This window comes from Cervus canadensis, chromosome 27 (assembly GCF_019320065.1).
Source record: "Cervus canadensis isolate Bull #8, Minnesota chromosome 27, ASM1932006v1, whole genome shotgun sequence".
NCBI lineage: Eukaryota > Metazoa > Chordata > Mammalia > Artiodactyla > Cervidae > Cervus > Cervus canadensis.
The window spans coordinates 2369517-2384497 of NC_057412.1; the positions used below are offsets into that span (position 1 = coordinate 2369517).

Here is a 14981-nt window from a genome sequence, read left to right on the forward strand (position 1 = left end):
GCGGTTCTTCCAGGATATTTTTATTGTTGTTCAGTCACTCAGTTGTGTCTGAGTCTACGACCCCATGGACTGCAGCACCCCAGGCTTCCCTGTCCTTCACCATCTCCCCGAGTTTGCTCAAACTCATGTCAGTTGAGTCCGTGATGCCATCCAACCATCTCATCCTCTGTTGTCCCCCTTCTCCTCTTGCCCTCAATCTTTCCCAGCATCAGCGTCTTTTCCAGTGAGTTGGCTCTTCGCATCAGGTGGCCAAAGTATTGGAGCTTTAAGCTTCAGCATCAGTCCTAGATGATGTTAATTCGGTGTCTTTTTCCTCTCAGGACATTTTACTTTTCACTAAGCTGCATTCTGAGGTTTATGCTGCTGAATCTGTTGAGCCAATTTCACCTTCTTCATCCAGATTTCTCTTTGAGTGTGATCTCGATGAGTTTAGCCACAGCTGGGCTTGAATTAGCAAAATGCCTGACCTTGAAATGCAGGCCAAGGAGCACAGCTATTTAAAGATTGCTATTTCAAGTTCTTAGAACAGCTTGAAATAAGCTGTGTCTTAGTGGTCTGTCTTGTGGATATAATGAATTTCCATCTGATCACGGGTGTCAGCCTCCCCTTGTTTACCAGTGGAAGTACCTGCTACAAGTCCTTCCATTCACCATCGTCCCTTCTCTCAGCCTTACGGTCTGCCTAATGGTAACATGGGGCTTCCCAAGTGGCTCAGTGGGTAAGGAACCCTCCTGCCAATGCAGGAGATGCAGGAAACTCAGGTTTGATCCCTGGGTGGGGAAGACGCCCTGGAGAAGGAAATGGTAACCCAGTCCAGTATTCCTGCCTGGAGGATCCCATGGACAGAGGAGCCTGGCGGGCTACAGTCCACGGGGTCGCAGAGTCGGAGATGACTGAATGACTGAGCACGCAGTGATAACACAGCTGGAATTGTTTTCTTGTGCCTTGACTTGGGCGTGGGGTTACCTGCAAAACAAACTCAGTCCATCATTTTCCTTGAGCGCCTGTGTGTGCGGCCCCCCGTGTGCTGGGACAGGAAGGAGGCACTCTGCCCCCCACTTTGGTGATGGTGTGGCCGTGGCCACCCCTGCTGGGCGCCCCCTGGCTGCTCCCTGGAGTGGGATGGGGAGGGGCAGATACACAGCTGCGGCCAGGCTGGATGGTCGTCCTGCAGTCTCTAGGACTCTCCAGTCTCCAGGCTAGAGTCTGCCTTCTAGCCTTGCAGTCCGAGGGAGGTTCCCCTCAGTGAGGTCCAGTGTTGTCATCTGTAAACATGCTTTATCTTGATATAAAATATCCCATCCGCAACGGGTTGTCATGAAGTGCTAAAAAGCCGACATAACTTGCCAGGTGCCGTAACTGGGGAGAAGTCATCCCGTGGTGACTTGTTTGCCATCAGAGGCTCTAACAGGCTCCCCAGACCCACCGGTCAAGCTCTGCTGTGACGGTCACTGCCCCCAGTAGAAGTCTTGCCACCTGCCTGGTCTCTAACCATTCCAGACCCTGTTCCCTGTGGCGAGCCTTGGGCCTTTGTTACTGTCATTGTTTCCCCAGAGCGGTTTCACTTTTGGGCGCCTCCCATTAGACTCAGGTTTGGAAATTAACTTCTCTGTCATCCCTTTCCTAGATCTATGCTGCCCAGCCGGACATCTCCCGGGCGTTTCAGACCCGAGAGTTCATCCCGCTGCCCCGGCTTCTGGCCATGGTGATGGTGACCACCGCACCCCTGGTGTGCAACAAGATCATGTTCACGCAGGCACTGAATGTGAGTGGGGGCCCTGCTCCAGACCCTCCCACTTGCCCCCCGGCCCTGCCAGCCACTCTGCTGAGATTACCAGCCTACGTGTATTGGGTCATCTTATGTCAGAGCTTCCGAGGTTTTCCATGTGTCCACTTGCCTGGGGCCCAAGTCACTGCCTGCCTGGCTGCAGCGCTGAGCTGGGGCTGCAGGGTCCTGTGTGGCTCTGGGCCTTTGTCAGTGGGGGGCAGGGGGAGCAGGGGGTACAGTCAGAGGAGGGGATGTGTGCTCAGCCCAGTGTCACACATTGAAGTCTCATTACTTGAGGATCTTTGGACAGAGCGGGCCTGACATTTGCCTAGCAAATCCTTTCTTCTGAGCTTTAAACAAATAGTGCTAACTTTTCTGGGGAACATTGACTTTGAGGACCAGCTGTTTCAGGAGTTTGGGGAGGATGTGTTCATGGAAAAACTTGATCCTTAGATTCTGTGTCATTCTTTAACATAAAGCTCTGAGTCCCAGCAGAAGCCACACTGTGAAGGACCCGTGCCTTCTTCACTGTAGCATCATGGCCTTAGCCAAACCTGCCATGAGTCGTTAGCACACGGATCCTGGGTTTCCCAGGTGGTGCTAGTGGTAAAGAACCCGCCTGCCAATGCAGAACCCATAAGTAGACGTGGCTTCAATCCCTGGGTCGAGAAGATTCTCTGGAGGAGGGCATGGTAATGCCCTCTAGTATTCATGCCTGGAGAATCCCATGGACAGAGGAACCTGGCTGGCTATGGTCCATAGGGTCACAAAGAGTCAGACACGAAGCAAATTAGCACGCATGCATACACACACGGGTTCTGGGTCCTGCCAGCCCCTCATAAACCTGGGTTGCCTCAGGATCCACCCAGCAGAGGCCAGGTGTTCAGAGCGGTGCAGGGCTTAGGGCTTCCTCAGGGCAGGTAGAGTCCCCGTGTTTCAGGCAGGCTGGTTGGGGTGTGAGCACAGAGGACCAGGGTCCACTGCAGTGGGTCACAGAGTGTGGGTTGGACCCGGTGTCCATGGGGCAGCTGCTGTAAAGTGGCCCCAACTCCTCGGATTGTACTGTGGGATAAGAGTTTTTTTTGCTCCCGTCCAGGGATGGTGCTGAGAATGAGCAACGGGGCATGTGGAGTGGACAGAAGAGGCCTGGGTGGGACCAGGCAGGTTGCTCTGATGGCCAAATCCCAGAACCAGAGTTAGGATGCAGCGAGCGTGCCCGTTTGTTTTGTGAGGCACAATATAGTTTATCCCAAGAGACCTGCAAGAAAGTCGAGAGGGGGTGTCTGACGCTGCCTCTTGCAGGTGGGAGGTGATGGCTGACTGCATTTCCTCTCTGCTTTGAGCCGACCCTGGTCTGTCCCCGGCTGCCTGGGATGTCAAAGGCTGTCTCGCTCCCAGGACAGTTTATGCCCCGGGTGGGGTGGCCTCGGGCTGGGGGAGAGGACACGTCCTCCTGTGCAGGCCCAGGGCCAGCGAAAGGGAAGCTGAGGCTCTGCCCCCGTCCGTGGCCCTTTCGCAGCTGCGCCTGTGTTCACGTGAGTGACGCCAGCGAAGGGTGTGTCTCGGGGGTAGAGTTAGGAGTGTGTGTGTGCGGGCTGTCAATGACGTTTTCCTTCTATTCATTACAGTTTTATCTATGAAATTTTAATAGCGTAAATTTTAGAACCAGAAAGAATAGAGTGAGCTCGTTTTACAAACGGGAAATTAGAAGGCTGTTCGGAGACAAGGCCTCAGGCTGTTGGCCAAGCTTTGTGCTCTAAGCCGGCGATATACATGTTGGGCACTCATTTCGGTCCTGCCTTTGAAATGATGACGGGGGAGTGGTTATTGGTTCAGGGAATTTAACAGAGCCCTTCTTGAGTGTACAACGTCCATATAAAATGAGACACCAACTGATTGGGATGCTGGGGGCCTGGGGTGTTACTAAACGGAAGGTCCATCAGAAAACCTTGTTAATTCTACTTGACTCTTAAGCTGCAGTATCCCACCCTGTGCTCCCTGGACTTCTCTGTCCCTGGGGGTCCCCGGGGGCTGATGGCAGTGGGCTGGCCTGGGCCTGTGAGGGAACGTGTCTCCCGAGTGCCCAGGAGATGTCCCCGCTCCTGCTGGCCCCGGGGCCTTGCCTGCCCCTTGGGGGTGCTGGCATAAGCTCCTGACCCTTGCTCAGTCTCTGCAGCGAGTGAGGGCGTGGAAGGTCCTCCTGCCTGTCATCCGAATCCAAGCAGAGAGTCCGGGTGTGGGCGGCCTGGGGTGGGGCTCCGGGAGCTTAGAGGGGGCTGTGCAGACCCAGTGCCTGGTACCTTTGCTTTTCGTCTCCATCCGATGAGAAGTGCTTCTTCAGGGGCTGGTCAGGTCCTGGTGGGGCCTCGGCTGCGTTGACACGGATTGTCTGTGTGAACCCAGCGGCTGTCAGAGCAGACTTATCAGAGTCCTCCTTTAGTGACCAGCCTCCCGGCATCTGCTGAGGTCAGGTCTGCAGGAGGTCAAGTGGGCAGAGGCCAGCGGGCCCCCAGGGAAGGCCCGGGTGCTCTGGGTCCACCAGGGCCATCCAAAGACGTTTGTGGACTCAACTCTTTGTTTTCTTCCAGTTGGACAGCGTATCCGTGAAACACACAGCTTTATCCCTCGTTGCCGTCATTTTGAAGAGAGCCTTCAAGACCATCGAGCACTGCCTGAATAAAGAGGCCTGGCAGGAGTCAGGCGTCTACACAGCTGCCATGATGGAAGACTTCGTGCAGCTGTTCAGAGAAGCTCTGAGCAAGGTAGGCCCGGAGCCAGGCCTGGCCTCTTCTCTCAGGGGGCACAGCAGCTGAGAGACGAGCTCGGGGGCGCAGACGGTGGGGGTGAGGCGACGGGAAGTGGGGGGGCCCGGGGACCTCTGGTCTCCGTAGGAACCATTGCACCGCTTCGCTCCCCTCCCCACTGCTGCACCCCGGCCGGGCTGGGGCCTGCTCCCTCCTCCCCTGGTCTGATGAGCAGGGAGGCTGGGGGTCCGTGGCCTGGCTGACCTCCCAGAAGAGCCGTCCACGGGCTTGCTGGGCAGGGTGCCCCTAGCCGGTCCTAAGGGGGAATTTCTTAGTTCCCAACGTTGGCTCTGGTGAGCGAGTCTTTAGGGGTGTCTTTTAATGATCAGTACTTGTGTTTTCATCCGACGGACGGAGGAGCTCGGTGGGCGACAGTCCATGGGGTCGCAGAGTCGGACACAAACTGAGCGCCTGAGCACACACTTGTGTGCTCACCAGATCCTTACCGGGCTCAGCTCGGGGACTTACACCCCAGAACAGAGCTCCCAGAGGCCAGGGTCTCTCCCTTACACACTCGCGTGTGCTGGCCCCCTCCCCCGTTCTTGGCTTCTCATCATCAGTGGGATCACTTTGTTTCTCTTCTCTCCATGTGACTGATTTTTTGTTTGTTTCTTTGTTTCCTTTCAGATTTTACCAGACCTGAATGCCATCATCTGGGTCTGGCAGTCTCTGAGGAAGCAGGATTCAGAACAGGACGATGAGAAAGGAAAGAAAAAGGCCAGCAGGACTGCTGCTCCCTGTGTGGCTCCTGAGAGCGGTGAGGGCTGGCTCACCACCACGGGCCCGGGCAGGCTGGCACACCACGGGCCCGGGCAGCCCTGGAACCTCCTCTCCCGGGAGCTTGTGAAGGCCTCTCTGACTCTGAAAGGATCCTGTGTCCTTTTTGGCTTAGTGAGAAGAAGGAGCCTGGCATTGTCCTTTGAGTTTTAACATCTGTTAGAAATGTGCCCAAGCTTTATGCAAGCACCATGTGCATCCCTCAACCCTTGCGTGATGGATGCTGTGTGTTCTGGCCCTTTGGTGAGGGGAGGGTGGAGCAGGGTAGGACATCTTTTGTTCTGCCGGTAGGACCTCACCCCCGGCTGGTAAGATGCGTTGCTCAGGCCTTGGCACTGGCGAGGCATGGTGCCTTGTGTCTTGTGTCTCTGTCCTGCTTAATCCTTCTCTGGGCTCTGTGCGGAGTAGGCCCTGCTCTGTGTCCCCGCTTGTTCAGACAAGGACCCTGAAGCACAGAGAGCCCAAGTAACTTTACCCTGCCCGGGGTCACAGCAGTGAAGTGGGGATTTAGACCCAGCCTGTTTGAGCAGTCTTGACTTCTTCACCACGTTGACTCCCTAAGTCTCGCTCCTCGGGCATCTGTCTGCAGCCTCGGTGTTCTGCGTGCAGTTGACCGTGATGGGATTGCTTACTGATTGAGGACAGAGAACGAGGGTGTTTCCTGATTCACACTGTTTAATTCTGATTCAGATGACGCAGAAACCATTCTTCTGAAAGCCGTGCTGCTCCAGGTCATCTGCCTCTACCAGAAGGTGGTCCCGCACGTGGTCACGCAGTACAACTTTGACTTCAGCAAGCTCCTGAAAGGTGCGTCCTGAGCGACGGCAGGTGCCCCTCTGCTGGGCCTGCCCATGGGGGTGAAGGGGCCGCAGATAAACCGAGTCCCCAGGGCAGAGGACCAGGAAGGTGGGTGGGCGGTCTGGCCGGCTTACGTGGTCCGCTGGCCTGGTTGTTTTCATCTAGATCAGTGCTGGTCTTCTTTACAGAAATATCAGATGAACACTTGACAGCATCAGGAGAGAGAAGGGAGAAGCCAGCCAGGCTGAGTTGCCTGCCAGCCAGGCTGAGTTGCCTGCCGGGGGTGATCGTAGATGAGATTGCTTGCTAAGTCGCTTCAGTCGTGTCCGACTCTTTGCAACCCCGTGGGCTGTAGCCCGCCAGGCTCCTCTGTCCATGGGATTCCTCAGGCAAGAATACTGGAGTGGGTTACCATGGCCTCCTCCAGGGGATCTTCTCAACCCAGGGATCGACCCCATGTCTCTTATGTCTCCTGCTTTGGCAAGTGGGTTCTTTACCACTAGTGCCACCTGGGAAGCTATATAGGTTATGTGATGTTGATCCTGTATCTTCTTTTCAAAGGAAGAGGGGTACAGAAATGAGAGCCCCTGAGAAGGAGGTCCTGTTCGTGCACACATACTTCAGACAGAGTTACTCAGATTTGACTCAGTGAGTCAGGTTCCAACCACATCTTATAGAAGTAACATCATGCTTATCCAGCCACGTTTCCTTGATGGAAAAGTTTCTGTACTAAAACTGACTTCATAACTGAGCCAACGGAGGAAAACTTGCAGAAATAATCAGTCTTGGAGTTTATCTAAGCTATTGAAATAGTCCTATTCAAAAAGCTACAATTACGCTTTTGATGGTTTGAAGGCAGAAAGTTCTCTTGCTGTGAGAAGACGAGATTTGCTGGAACGTGGCCATTGAGTGTTTACTCACTGCGTCCTCACCAAGTAAAGGGTTAACCCAGAAATGAAGCCAGGGGCTGAGGACCCCGCCTGATGCTAGCAGTGCTGGGAGCAAGGCCTGTGTCCCCCACCAGGGGTCGCACTGACAGGAGGGCCATGTGCCTGGGGGCTTCCAGCTGTCAGAGGTGGTCAGTGTGGCCGCGTGCCGGGAAGGGCTTCCTGGGCCCAGCAGCGTCCCAGCTCTTGAGTGAAAGGATTGGGGTGACCGCAGGTCAGGGGGGGTTGAGGCGTGTGGGCAGGAGAGTGGGCGCAGGGTGGGCCGAGCCCTACGCCCTTCCTCCTGTTTCCACCAACAGTTTCTCGTCAGATCCTCGTGGCCGGGGCATCGGTAGCCAGGCCGCTTCCTCCCCCTGACTTCTCGTCTGTTTCCTCTTGTCCGCCCACAGGGGTCATCTCAGAGGAGGGCCTGCGGGAGGAGGTGCCCCCGCTTCTGCAGCACCACATTCTCAAGGTGGCCCTGGAGCTGCCCGCCAGCAAGTTTCTGTGGTTAAAGGCCCAGGTAAGAGGCCGAGAGCCTGCCCTCTGGCCTTGGTTCCCCTGCAGGGGGGGCGGCTGTCTGGGAATTTCTAGTTGGAGTGCAATCCGGACGACCAGTTCCAGAGAAAGACATTCGTGGAGCAAAACCTTGGTGCAGAGGCCCAGTCCCAGTTTGTGAGCTAGGAATCGCTTTACAAGCAAATGAACGTGCTTAGCTGTCCTTACTGAAGAGGCATCGTTGCCGCGTACTGCGAGTTTTTGTGTTTTTTTACCAGGACTTTTACAGTTTTCTGGTCCTTTTAAAACCTTTTTGGAAAGCAACAAAATACATTTCTTCTCTTTTGTCCTCATCCTGGAATGACTCAAGACAGAGCTGGAGATAGACCCCAGCAGGAGACGGCTGAGGCCAATGGAGAAGCGATCACTGGTGCAGTTCTCTGTGCCTCTGACGATGTCTCCTGGCTCCTGCTGGAGAACATAATGGTGACCGATAGAGGGAACTCAGGATGCAAGAGATGTTTATCCGTGCACTTAAATACAGGCGGCGGTGTTGCTTCTGTCCAGGGAGGAAAAACGACCAGGTCAGATTAAGCGCTGTCAATGAGGGTGTATCTCAGTAGCTCAGATGACTTGTTGTCGTGACTCAGGTCTTCATAAGCCTTTGTAAGGAACCATTAGTGTGGAATGTACGTTGGCACTATTGGAGGTGAAACTTCCAGAGAGGTGCGGGAACGCCATGGCACTGGGGGCTCTGTGCTCCTCCGTCTCTAAGGCTCACCTGTGTCCTCGCCGAGAATAATTCTTATCCAGAACTCAGCGCCAGGCTTGGCACGAGTGTTCTACGTTCGTCTCTTTTACCACCACTCACAGACAAGGCAGATAGAGCGCAGAGTGGTTAGGAGACTTTTGGGGGATCCAGGATGGGACCCGGGCAGTGTGGACCAGAACCTGCTCTCGACCCAATGAAGTCACTGCCAGGACTGCAGAGAGATGATGCGTCTGGGGTGTTTAGTTTATCATCCCAGCTGACCCGGACCATTGAGGTCGTGCTCATTTAGTTGGAAAGTGAGCAGAGAGGCCTCTTATCTTGAAAGAGCTGGTATTAACATAGTAGTTTATAGCCTGTGCTTCTATTTTTGCTTTAATATGGGTCTGCTGGACTTTGTGAACGCCAGCTCCTCAGGGGCTCAGATCGGGGCTGCAGGGACTCTCTGGGAAGACACACGGTCTGGGTGGGGTCTGGAGCTCCATGTGCTCAGGGCCCAGAAGCCTCTGAGAGTCTGAATTGTGTATAAAGGGACCAGTTACATCAGCTCTGGCGTCTTGCTGAGATGCAGCAAGTACGGTTAGGTGGGATCGGGTAGCTGTGGTTCCCCACCAGCCTCTGACCGGGGCTGCATCTGCGCCAGGGCTCCCGGGCTTGAGTCCCACCTCAGTTGTTAAAACAGCCCATTACCTCCTTATGTCTTGGTGTCACACTTGTGAAAAGGGGGTGACAGTCGTCCCCAGCTCAGGTTTTTCGGGAGGAGAAAGCGAGTCAGCATCTGTGAAGCACCTGAAGGGCTCTCTGCTTCCTGCTGTGACTCTGTTGTTATTGCTGCTGCTGTCGGGGGATAGGGGGCTGAACCTGCTGACTCCGGAGGTGCCTCGTGTCTGACGTCCCAGCAGGCTTGCCAAGGGGTGGTTGAAATGAGACGAGAGGCTGGAGAGAAGACTGGGCCTGTCGTATCTGTTTGCTCAGCAGCAGTGACCTCTGTTATGTTTATAACTTTCTGTCATTCAAACTCCAGGAAGGCCCAGATGCAGAAATCATCGGAGGCAAGCGATCAGTGTTTTACTTACTGATGAAAATGTTTGTGACCAGCGGCCATTCACAGCTCAAGTCATCAACCAAACTTCTGATTGTGAAGGTGAGCCTTTTCTATATCAGTTCCTAGTTCTGGAAGCATTTCGCAGTCTTTCTTATAGTAGGGGGCTTAGTCAACAGATGCTGAAATAAGAATGTATTGGGACTGATGTAATTTAAGGAGAGAGGGTTTTATGGCAGCTGTAATTTATTCTGTCTTCATCCGGTTGTGTTCCCAAGAGGCAGCCTGGTGAAGTGGGGAAAGCCAGCACTTTGAACCCTGTCATGAGTGGCATGGGACCCATTGCTTCACCTCTCTGAACTTAGTTTTCCTGTTGCAAATGGGAATAACGAAGCTATAGAATTGCAGAAGAAATGATGCGTGATCAAGCAGTAGGCCATGCCCGGCACAGTCTGGGCTCAGTAAACATTAGATTGCCCGCCCTCTGGGCACCAGTTCAGTAGGCAGGGCCTCGGCCTCCATCTCCAGACTCAGCCCTCTCCAGGGCTTCAGCCTTTTGACCCAGGCCATCATCACAGCCCAGGTGTCACCAAAGTTAGAGGAAGGAGATGAGTTTGTTGGTGTCTCTTCTTTCTTACACTTGACCTTGTTTTCCAGGGCTACTTTAGGTCTTAACTACAGTGCTAGGAAATCCAGTTTCTTGGTTCTGCTTTGTCAGGGGGTTGAGCGGCAGGGGGGAGTTGCTACAAAAGTCAATTTCATTGTGTTTGGTAGTTTAGTCGCTCAGTCGTGTCCGACTCTCTGCGACCCCATGGACTTGGGCCCCCCGGGCTCCCCTGTCCAAGGGATTCTCCAGGCAAGAATACTGGAGTGGGTTGCCATTCCCAACCCAGGGATTGAACCAACCCAGGGATCGAGCCCAAGTCTCCTGCACTGCAGGCAGATTCATTAACTACCTGAACCACTAGAGAGAAGTTTAGGGCACAAAGATTTCACTCTTCATACAAGTGCCAGTTGTGTCGCTGGCGCTTGAACCTCGCATGAGCTGCCCCGAGGACGTGAACGTCTGGGGCTTGACCTCTGACCTCTGCACGCCTGTGCGGGTGTGTGATCTCACAACCGCTCCCTGCATGTGGGTGGAGGGGCCTGCCGGGCTCTCCCTCGGTGTGGGGCTCGCGCTCCTGAGCCCCCGAGTTCTGTCATCCATTTGACCACGTGGGGCTGTCGCTTCACCAAGTCCTGCCTCAAACACACTCTCCCCTCCTTAGAGACGGCGGGGCTCCCGGTTCCCTCCTTAGAGACGGCGGGGCTCCTGGCCCAGGCCTGGGTCCCCAGGGGCCACGCTGAGGCGGCGCGGCCTGGCTGGTGCCCTGTCTTAAGGACTCTCACAGGCTGAGGCTCGAGTCCAGGCTGAAAGTCAGACTTGCCGGTGGCAGCTGGGTGCTTCCCCTTTCTGTCGTTTAGGAGTCGAAGGGAAGGAATGAGCAGCAAGACTGCGTTCTCGGTGATGGAGCCCAGGGCCCCCTCTCCTCGTGGCAGAGGGGAGTGCTGTTCCGAGGCATAGCTTACGGAGGAAAGGCAGATGGAACTTCAGCCCCATGTGCTTCCCGGGGGCACAAGGAGCCCAAGACCACGGAAAGCGGGGTTCTGCCCTGACTGACCCCCGCTGTCTGCCTCCCAACAGATCCTGCGGGACACGGGCGTGTTTGAGCACACCTGGCCGGAGCTGGAGCTGTGGCTGGAGCACTTGGATGGCACGGCGGAGGAGAGCAAGGAGGCCGTGATTCAGTTTTTGGAACGCGTGAGCGCCTATTTCCTGTGTAGAGGAGCGTTCAGGACGGCGTACTCAGTGGTCCTTAGTGAATTTAAGGCGTTTCTTAGGCGATTGAGAGGCCCGTCTTCCTGGCTCACTTCCTAATTCTTGCTGAGACATCAGAAACTACTTAGTTTTAGCATCTGTAAAATGGGAATATATCACCGAGTGTTATTTAACTTCCCTTGGGGCACTCGTTTTCACAGGAGGGATTAGTGGTATACTAAAGTGAAAGTGAAGTCGCTCAGTCATGTCTGACTCTTTGTGACCCCATGAGCTGTAGCCTGCCAGGCTCCTCCATCCATGGGATTTTCCAGGCAAGGATACTGGAGTCGGTTGCCATTTCCTTCTCCAGGGGATCTTCCCGACCCAGGGCTTGAACCCGGGTCTTCCGCACTACAGGCAGACTCTTTACAGTCTGAGCCAGGGAAGCCCACAGTGGTATACTAAAATCAGTATTAAAAGCAATAGTCTAGTGTGAAAAGGAGATATTTTTTAAAAGCTCTACAGTAGAAAGTGTTTTTTTAAAAACTTGGCAGCAAAAGTATTGCTCTTACGGAGGCCTGTTAAGACTCTTGCTCTTCCTTTTATTTCACCTGTGACTTTAGGGGCACTTTTCATCCCACCTGTGACTGTCTAAACACTTCCCACTTGACTCTTCAATGTTCAGGTCCTCCTGACGTTGGTGGCGAATCCGTATTCATACACGGACAAGGCGTCTGACTCTGTCCAGGAAGCCAGCACCCTGCAGGCTGCTGGGACGCGGCAGGACACCGATGACGCCAGCATTCCCATCTCCCACATCGATGGTAGGTACCTTTCCCCAATGCTCCTTGGGCTTCTGAAGAGCCAGCCACGGTGGCGTGTTAGAGACAGACAGCAGAATGGCTCTGAAGCCTCGTGCAGAGGGCAGATGTCCCCTTTCCAGAGATCAGCCCCCTCTGGAATGGGAATCCCCTTGTTTGTTTCTGTAGCAGGAAATACGTCCAGGGCTTATTGGCTGCGTTATTTTCATTTGCGCAGTGTTTACACTGTGCCAGGTGCTGCTCTAGGCTCTTTACAGATCCTAACTTGTGTAACCTCATAAACAACTCCAGAGTAGGCGGGTTGTCCTCATTTTATGTTTGGACAAGGCAGTTCGGGCGCAGAGAGGTTAAGCAGTCTGCTCCGCCTCATGCAACAAGCACGTAGCAAAGTGAGGATCTGCCTCCAGACCCCCGGGCCCTAGTCTGTGCGTTAACCTTTTCACACTCTTGTTGCTCCTCAGATTTTGGCTTGTTTCCCTGACTATCCGGGTTACAGTTTCTGGGCTTTTCTCAGTGTTTCCTGAGGAAACGTCAGCCCATTATCACCTGAGCGGATAAATCCTGCATTGTGTCAGAGATAAAGATTTTTACAGACAGTACCATATCGGTTTAGAATCGAACATTCATTAAGCATTTTCCCCCAAGAGAAGTTTAGCTTCCTTTGCTCCCCTCTGTGCGCGTGTTCCTTCTCATGCCCTCCCTGGGGGCGTCCTGCAGTGGGGACCTTCGGTGCCTCTTCACCGGGGCCTGATTCCCCGTTTCCGTCTCAGATGTTCTCGACATGGTGGATGTGCTGGTGGAGGGCAGCGAAGGCTTGGATGAGGAGATTGGCTTCGTACTGAATGAAGACATGATCCTTCTCACGTTCCCGTTCAGTGCCGTGGTCCCCGCCGCCCTGGAGGCCAGGAATAAGTTGCTCCTTGGGACAGAAAGCGAAGCAGGTACCCGTGTGTGGTCAGGGTGTTCTGGGTGCGTCAGGCCAGCTGGGCCTCTGGAGGGTAGGAGCTGGGCTTCCAGCGGCTCTGGAAATGGTTGCTGCAAACCCAAGGCAGCAAGGGTTCAGACCCACCGCAGTGAGAGCGGCACCGCGGGGAGAGCTCCGTGCAGGAATGGGGCCCGGAGGCTGGTGCGGCTGTCGGGGAGACGGGCCCTTTGACAGCCGAGCCTGAAGTTACGTGCTTGTGTGGCTGCAGACACCTGCTGTCACACCAGTGTTTTCTCTTTGGTGTTTATTCACGGTTATCTTGATGCTGAGCGCTGCCCTGGTGCCCCAGATGGTAAAGAACCCGCCTGCCAATGCAGGAGACCCAGGTTCGGTCCCTGGGTCGGGAAAATCCCCTGGAGGAGGGTATGGCAACCCACTCCAGTATTCCTGCCTGGAGAATCCCGTGGACAGAGGATCCTGGAGGGCTGCAGTCCATGGGGTCACAAAGAGTCAGACACGACTGATCAGCTAACACACACCTGATGCTGAGGGACCAGTCCTTCCTGGGTGTCCAGGAAACACAGACCAGAGGAAGCGCTCACCGATCAGTGGCGTCATTTAGTCAGGGTCTTTCGGGATTTGCTGCAGTAGCAGATACGTCCCAACGCGTCAGTGGTTTAGGGACGAAGGGTCTCTTGCTTGACCTTGTCCAGGTCAGGTGCTCTCCTGGGTGGTTGTCGTCCAGGAGATCACGGCTGCTCCCATCTGATTATCTGTGCCGTCTCAACATACGGCGTCCAGAGTGCCTGTGGAAGGGGAAGAGAGTGGACAGTCCCGCGGGGTGCTCTGGCCAGGCCCGGCAGTGGCTAAGCCGGTCGTGGGGTCCCCGCCTGACTGCAGGGAGGCCGTGTGCCGAGGAAGAGAGGAAGCGGCTAGGTTGGCATCAAGCAGATCCCGGCGGCCTTGGCTTCACCTCTTCCGGTCCTGGGTCTCCCACTTCTGGGCCTCCGCACCTGCAGGCTGACTGTGTGCTGTATGTTTAAGTAAAAGTCTGGTGTGGTCTGCAGTGGTAGCTTCGCCTTCCAGTGAGGTTGTGTGATTCCTTAGAGTTGCGATGAATCTTTCTGGGCCTCAAATTCGTGCGGGAGTTGGGGTGACTGATGGTCCCAGCAAGCTCCTCTCTCCCATGCAGGAGAGAGCGTCGTGGCGTATCTCATCGGGGTTCTCACGGACCTCCTCCACACCCAGAGAGACCCGCTGGCCCTGTGTCTTCTGCTTCAGTCTTACGACCAGTTGGAGCCTCCGAGCCTGCCTTGCTGCTGCCGGCTGTCCCAGTTCAACAGATACTACAGCCTCTGGATCCCGGAGCCAGCCCGCAAGGCCCTGGTGAGCCGCGGCGATCCTCTGGAAACCTGGCCTTCCTTTCCCTGGGAAACCCCGGAGGCCCCTGCCTGTGGCCCGCAGCAGCCTGTACCCCAGCTGTGTAGCTCACGGGTGAACTTTCTTCACCTTATCATTTTCCTTGGTTAGAAGAGGAAGCACAGTGGTGGTCAGCTGACGTGTCGAGATTCAAAGGGGCTCAGTGATGCGGCAGAATTGAAATCCCCGCTGGCTGCATGACTGGGGATAGGGGGGTCCCTTCTTCTCCCTTTCTGCACGGTCTGTACACGCTGGCCTTGTGGCCCTTGTCCAGACACCCCAGCACCCCCTAGACCAGGTGTGCCCAGCAGTCAGACCTGGGCCCTGAAGGCCGCCAGCTGCCTACATTCTGCTAAAACTGGGAAAGCGAAAAAGGAAAGAAGGAAACCCATTTTCTCTTGGTGAGGACTGCATTCTTAGCACATTATTGACCAGGAGCTTTTTGCAGAAATTAACAAGTATGGCTGGCCATTTGTTATGTAAGTGAATATTGAAATAACTCCACTCAATAACATTCGGGCAATGAAAGAAGAATTAATATGTCGGTGGTCAATAAGTTGTTAAAAGGGGTGCTGCAGGTCTGGCTCTGATGCAGGGTACTTAGGATTGCTGAGCAGGGCAGGAAGGTCACTTGGC

The 14981-nt window shown here is 54.8% G+C and overlaps 1 protein-coding gene across 3 annotated transcripts in view; it reads left to right on the forward strand.

The window, feature by feature from the left end:
- URB1 (URB1 ribosome biogenesis homolog) overlaps nt 1-14981 on the forward strand; it is a 76041-nt gene that overhangs the window by 24124 nt on the left and 36936 nt on the right. For all 3 annotated transcript variants that reach the window (XM_043448707.1, XM_043448708.1, XM_043448709.1), the window contains exons 10-19: nt 1628-1765; nt 4357-4530; nt 5200-5329; nt 6040-6156; nt 7484-7596; nt 9365-9484; nt 11067-11183; nt 11866-12004; nt 12772-12942; nt 14119-14312. In XM_043448707.1, coding sequence (XP_043304642.1) covers nt 1628-1765; nt 4357-4530; nt 5200-5329; nt 6040-6156; nt 7484-7596; nt 9365-9484; nt 11067-11183; nt 11866-12004; nt 12772-12942; nt 14119-14312 — 1413 coding nt within the window. The remainder of the gene's footprint in view (nt 1-1627; nt 1766-4356; nt 4531-5199; nt 5330-6039; nt 6157-7483; nt 7597-9364; nt 9485-11066; nt 11184-11865; nt 12005-12771; nt 12943-14118; nt 14313-14981) is intronic.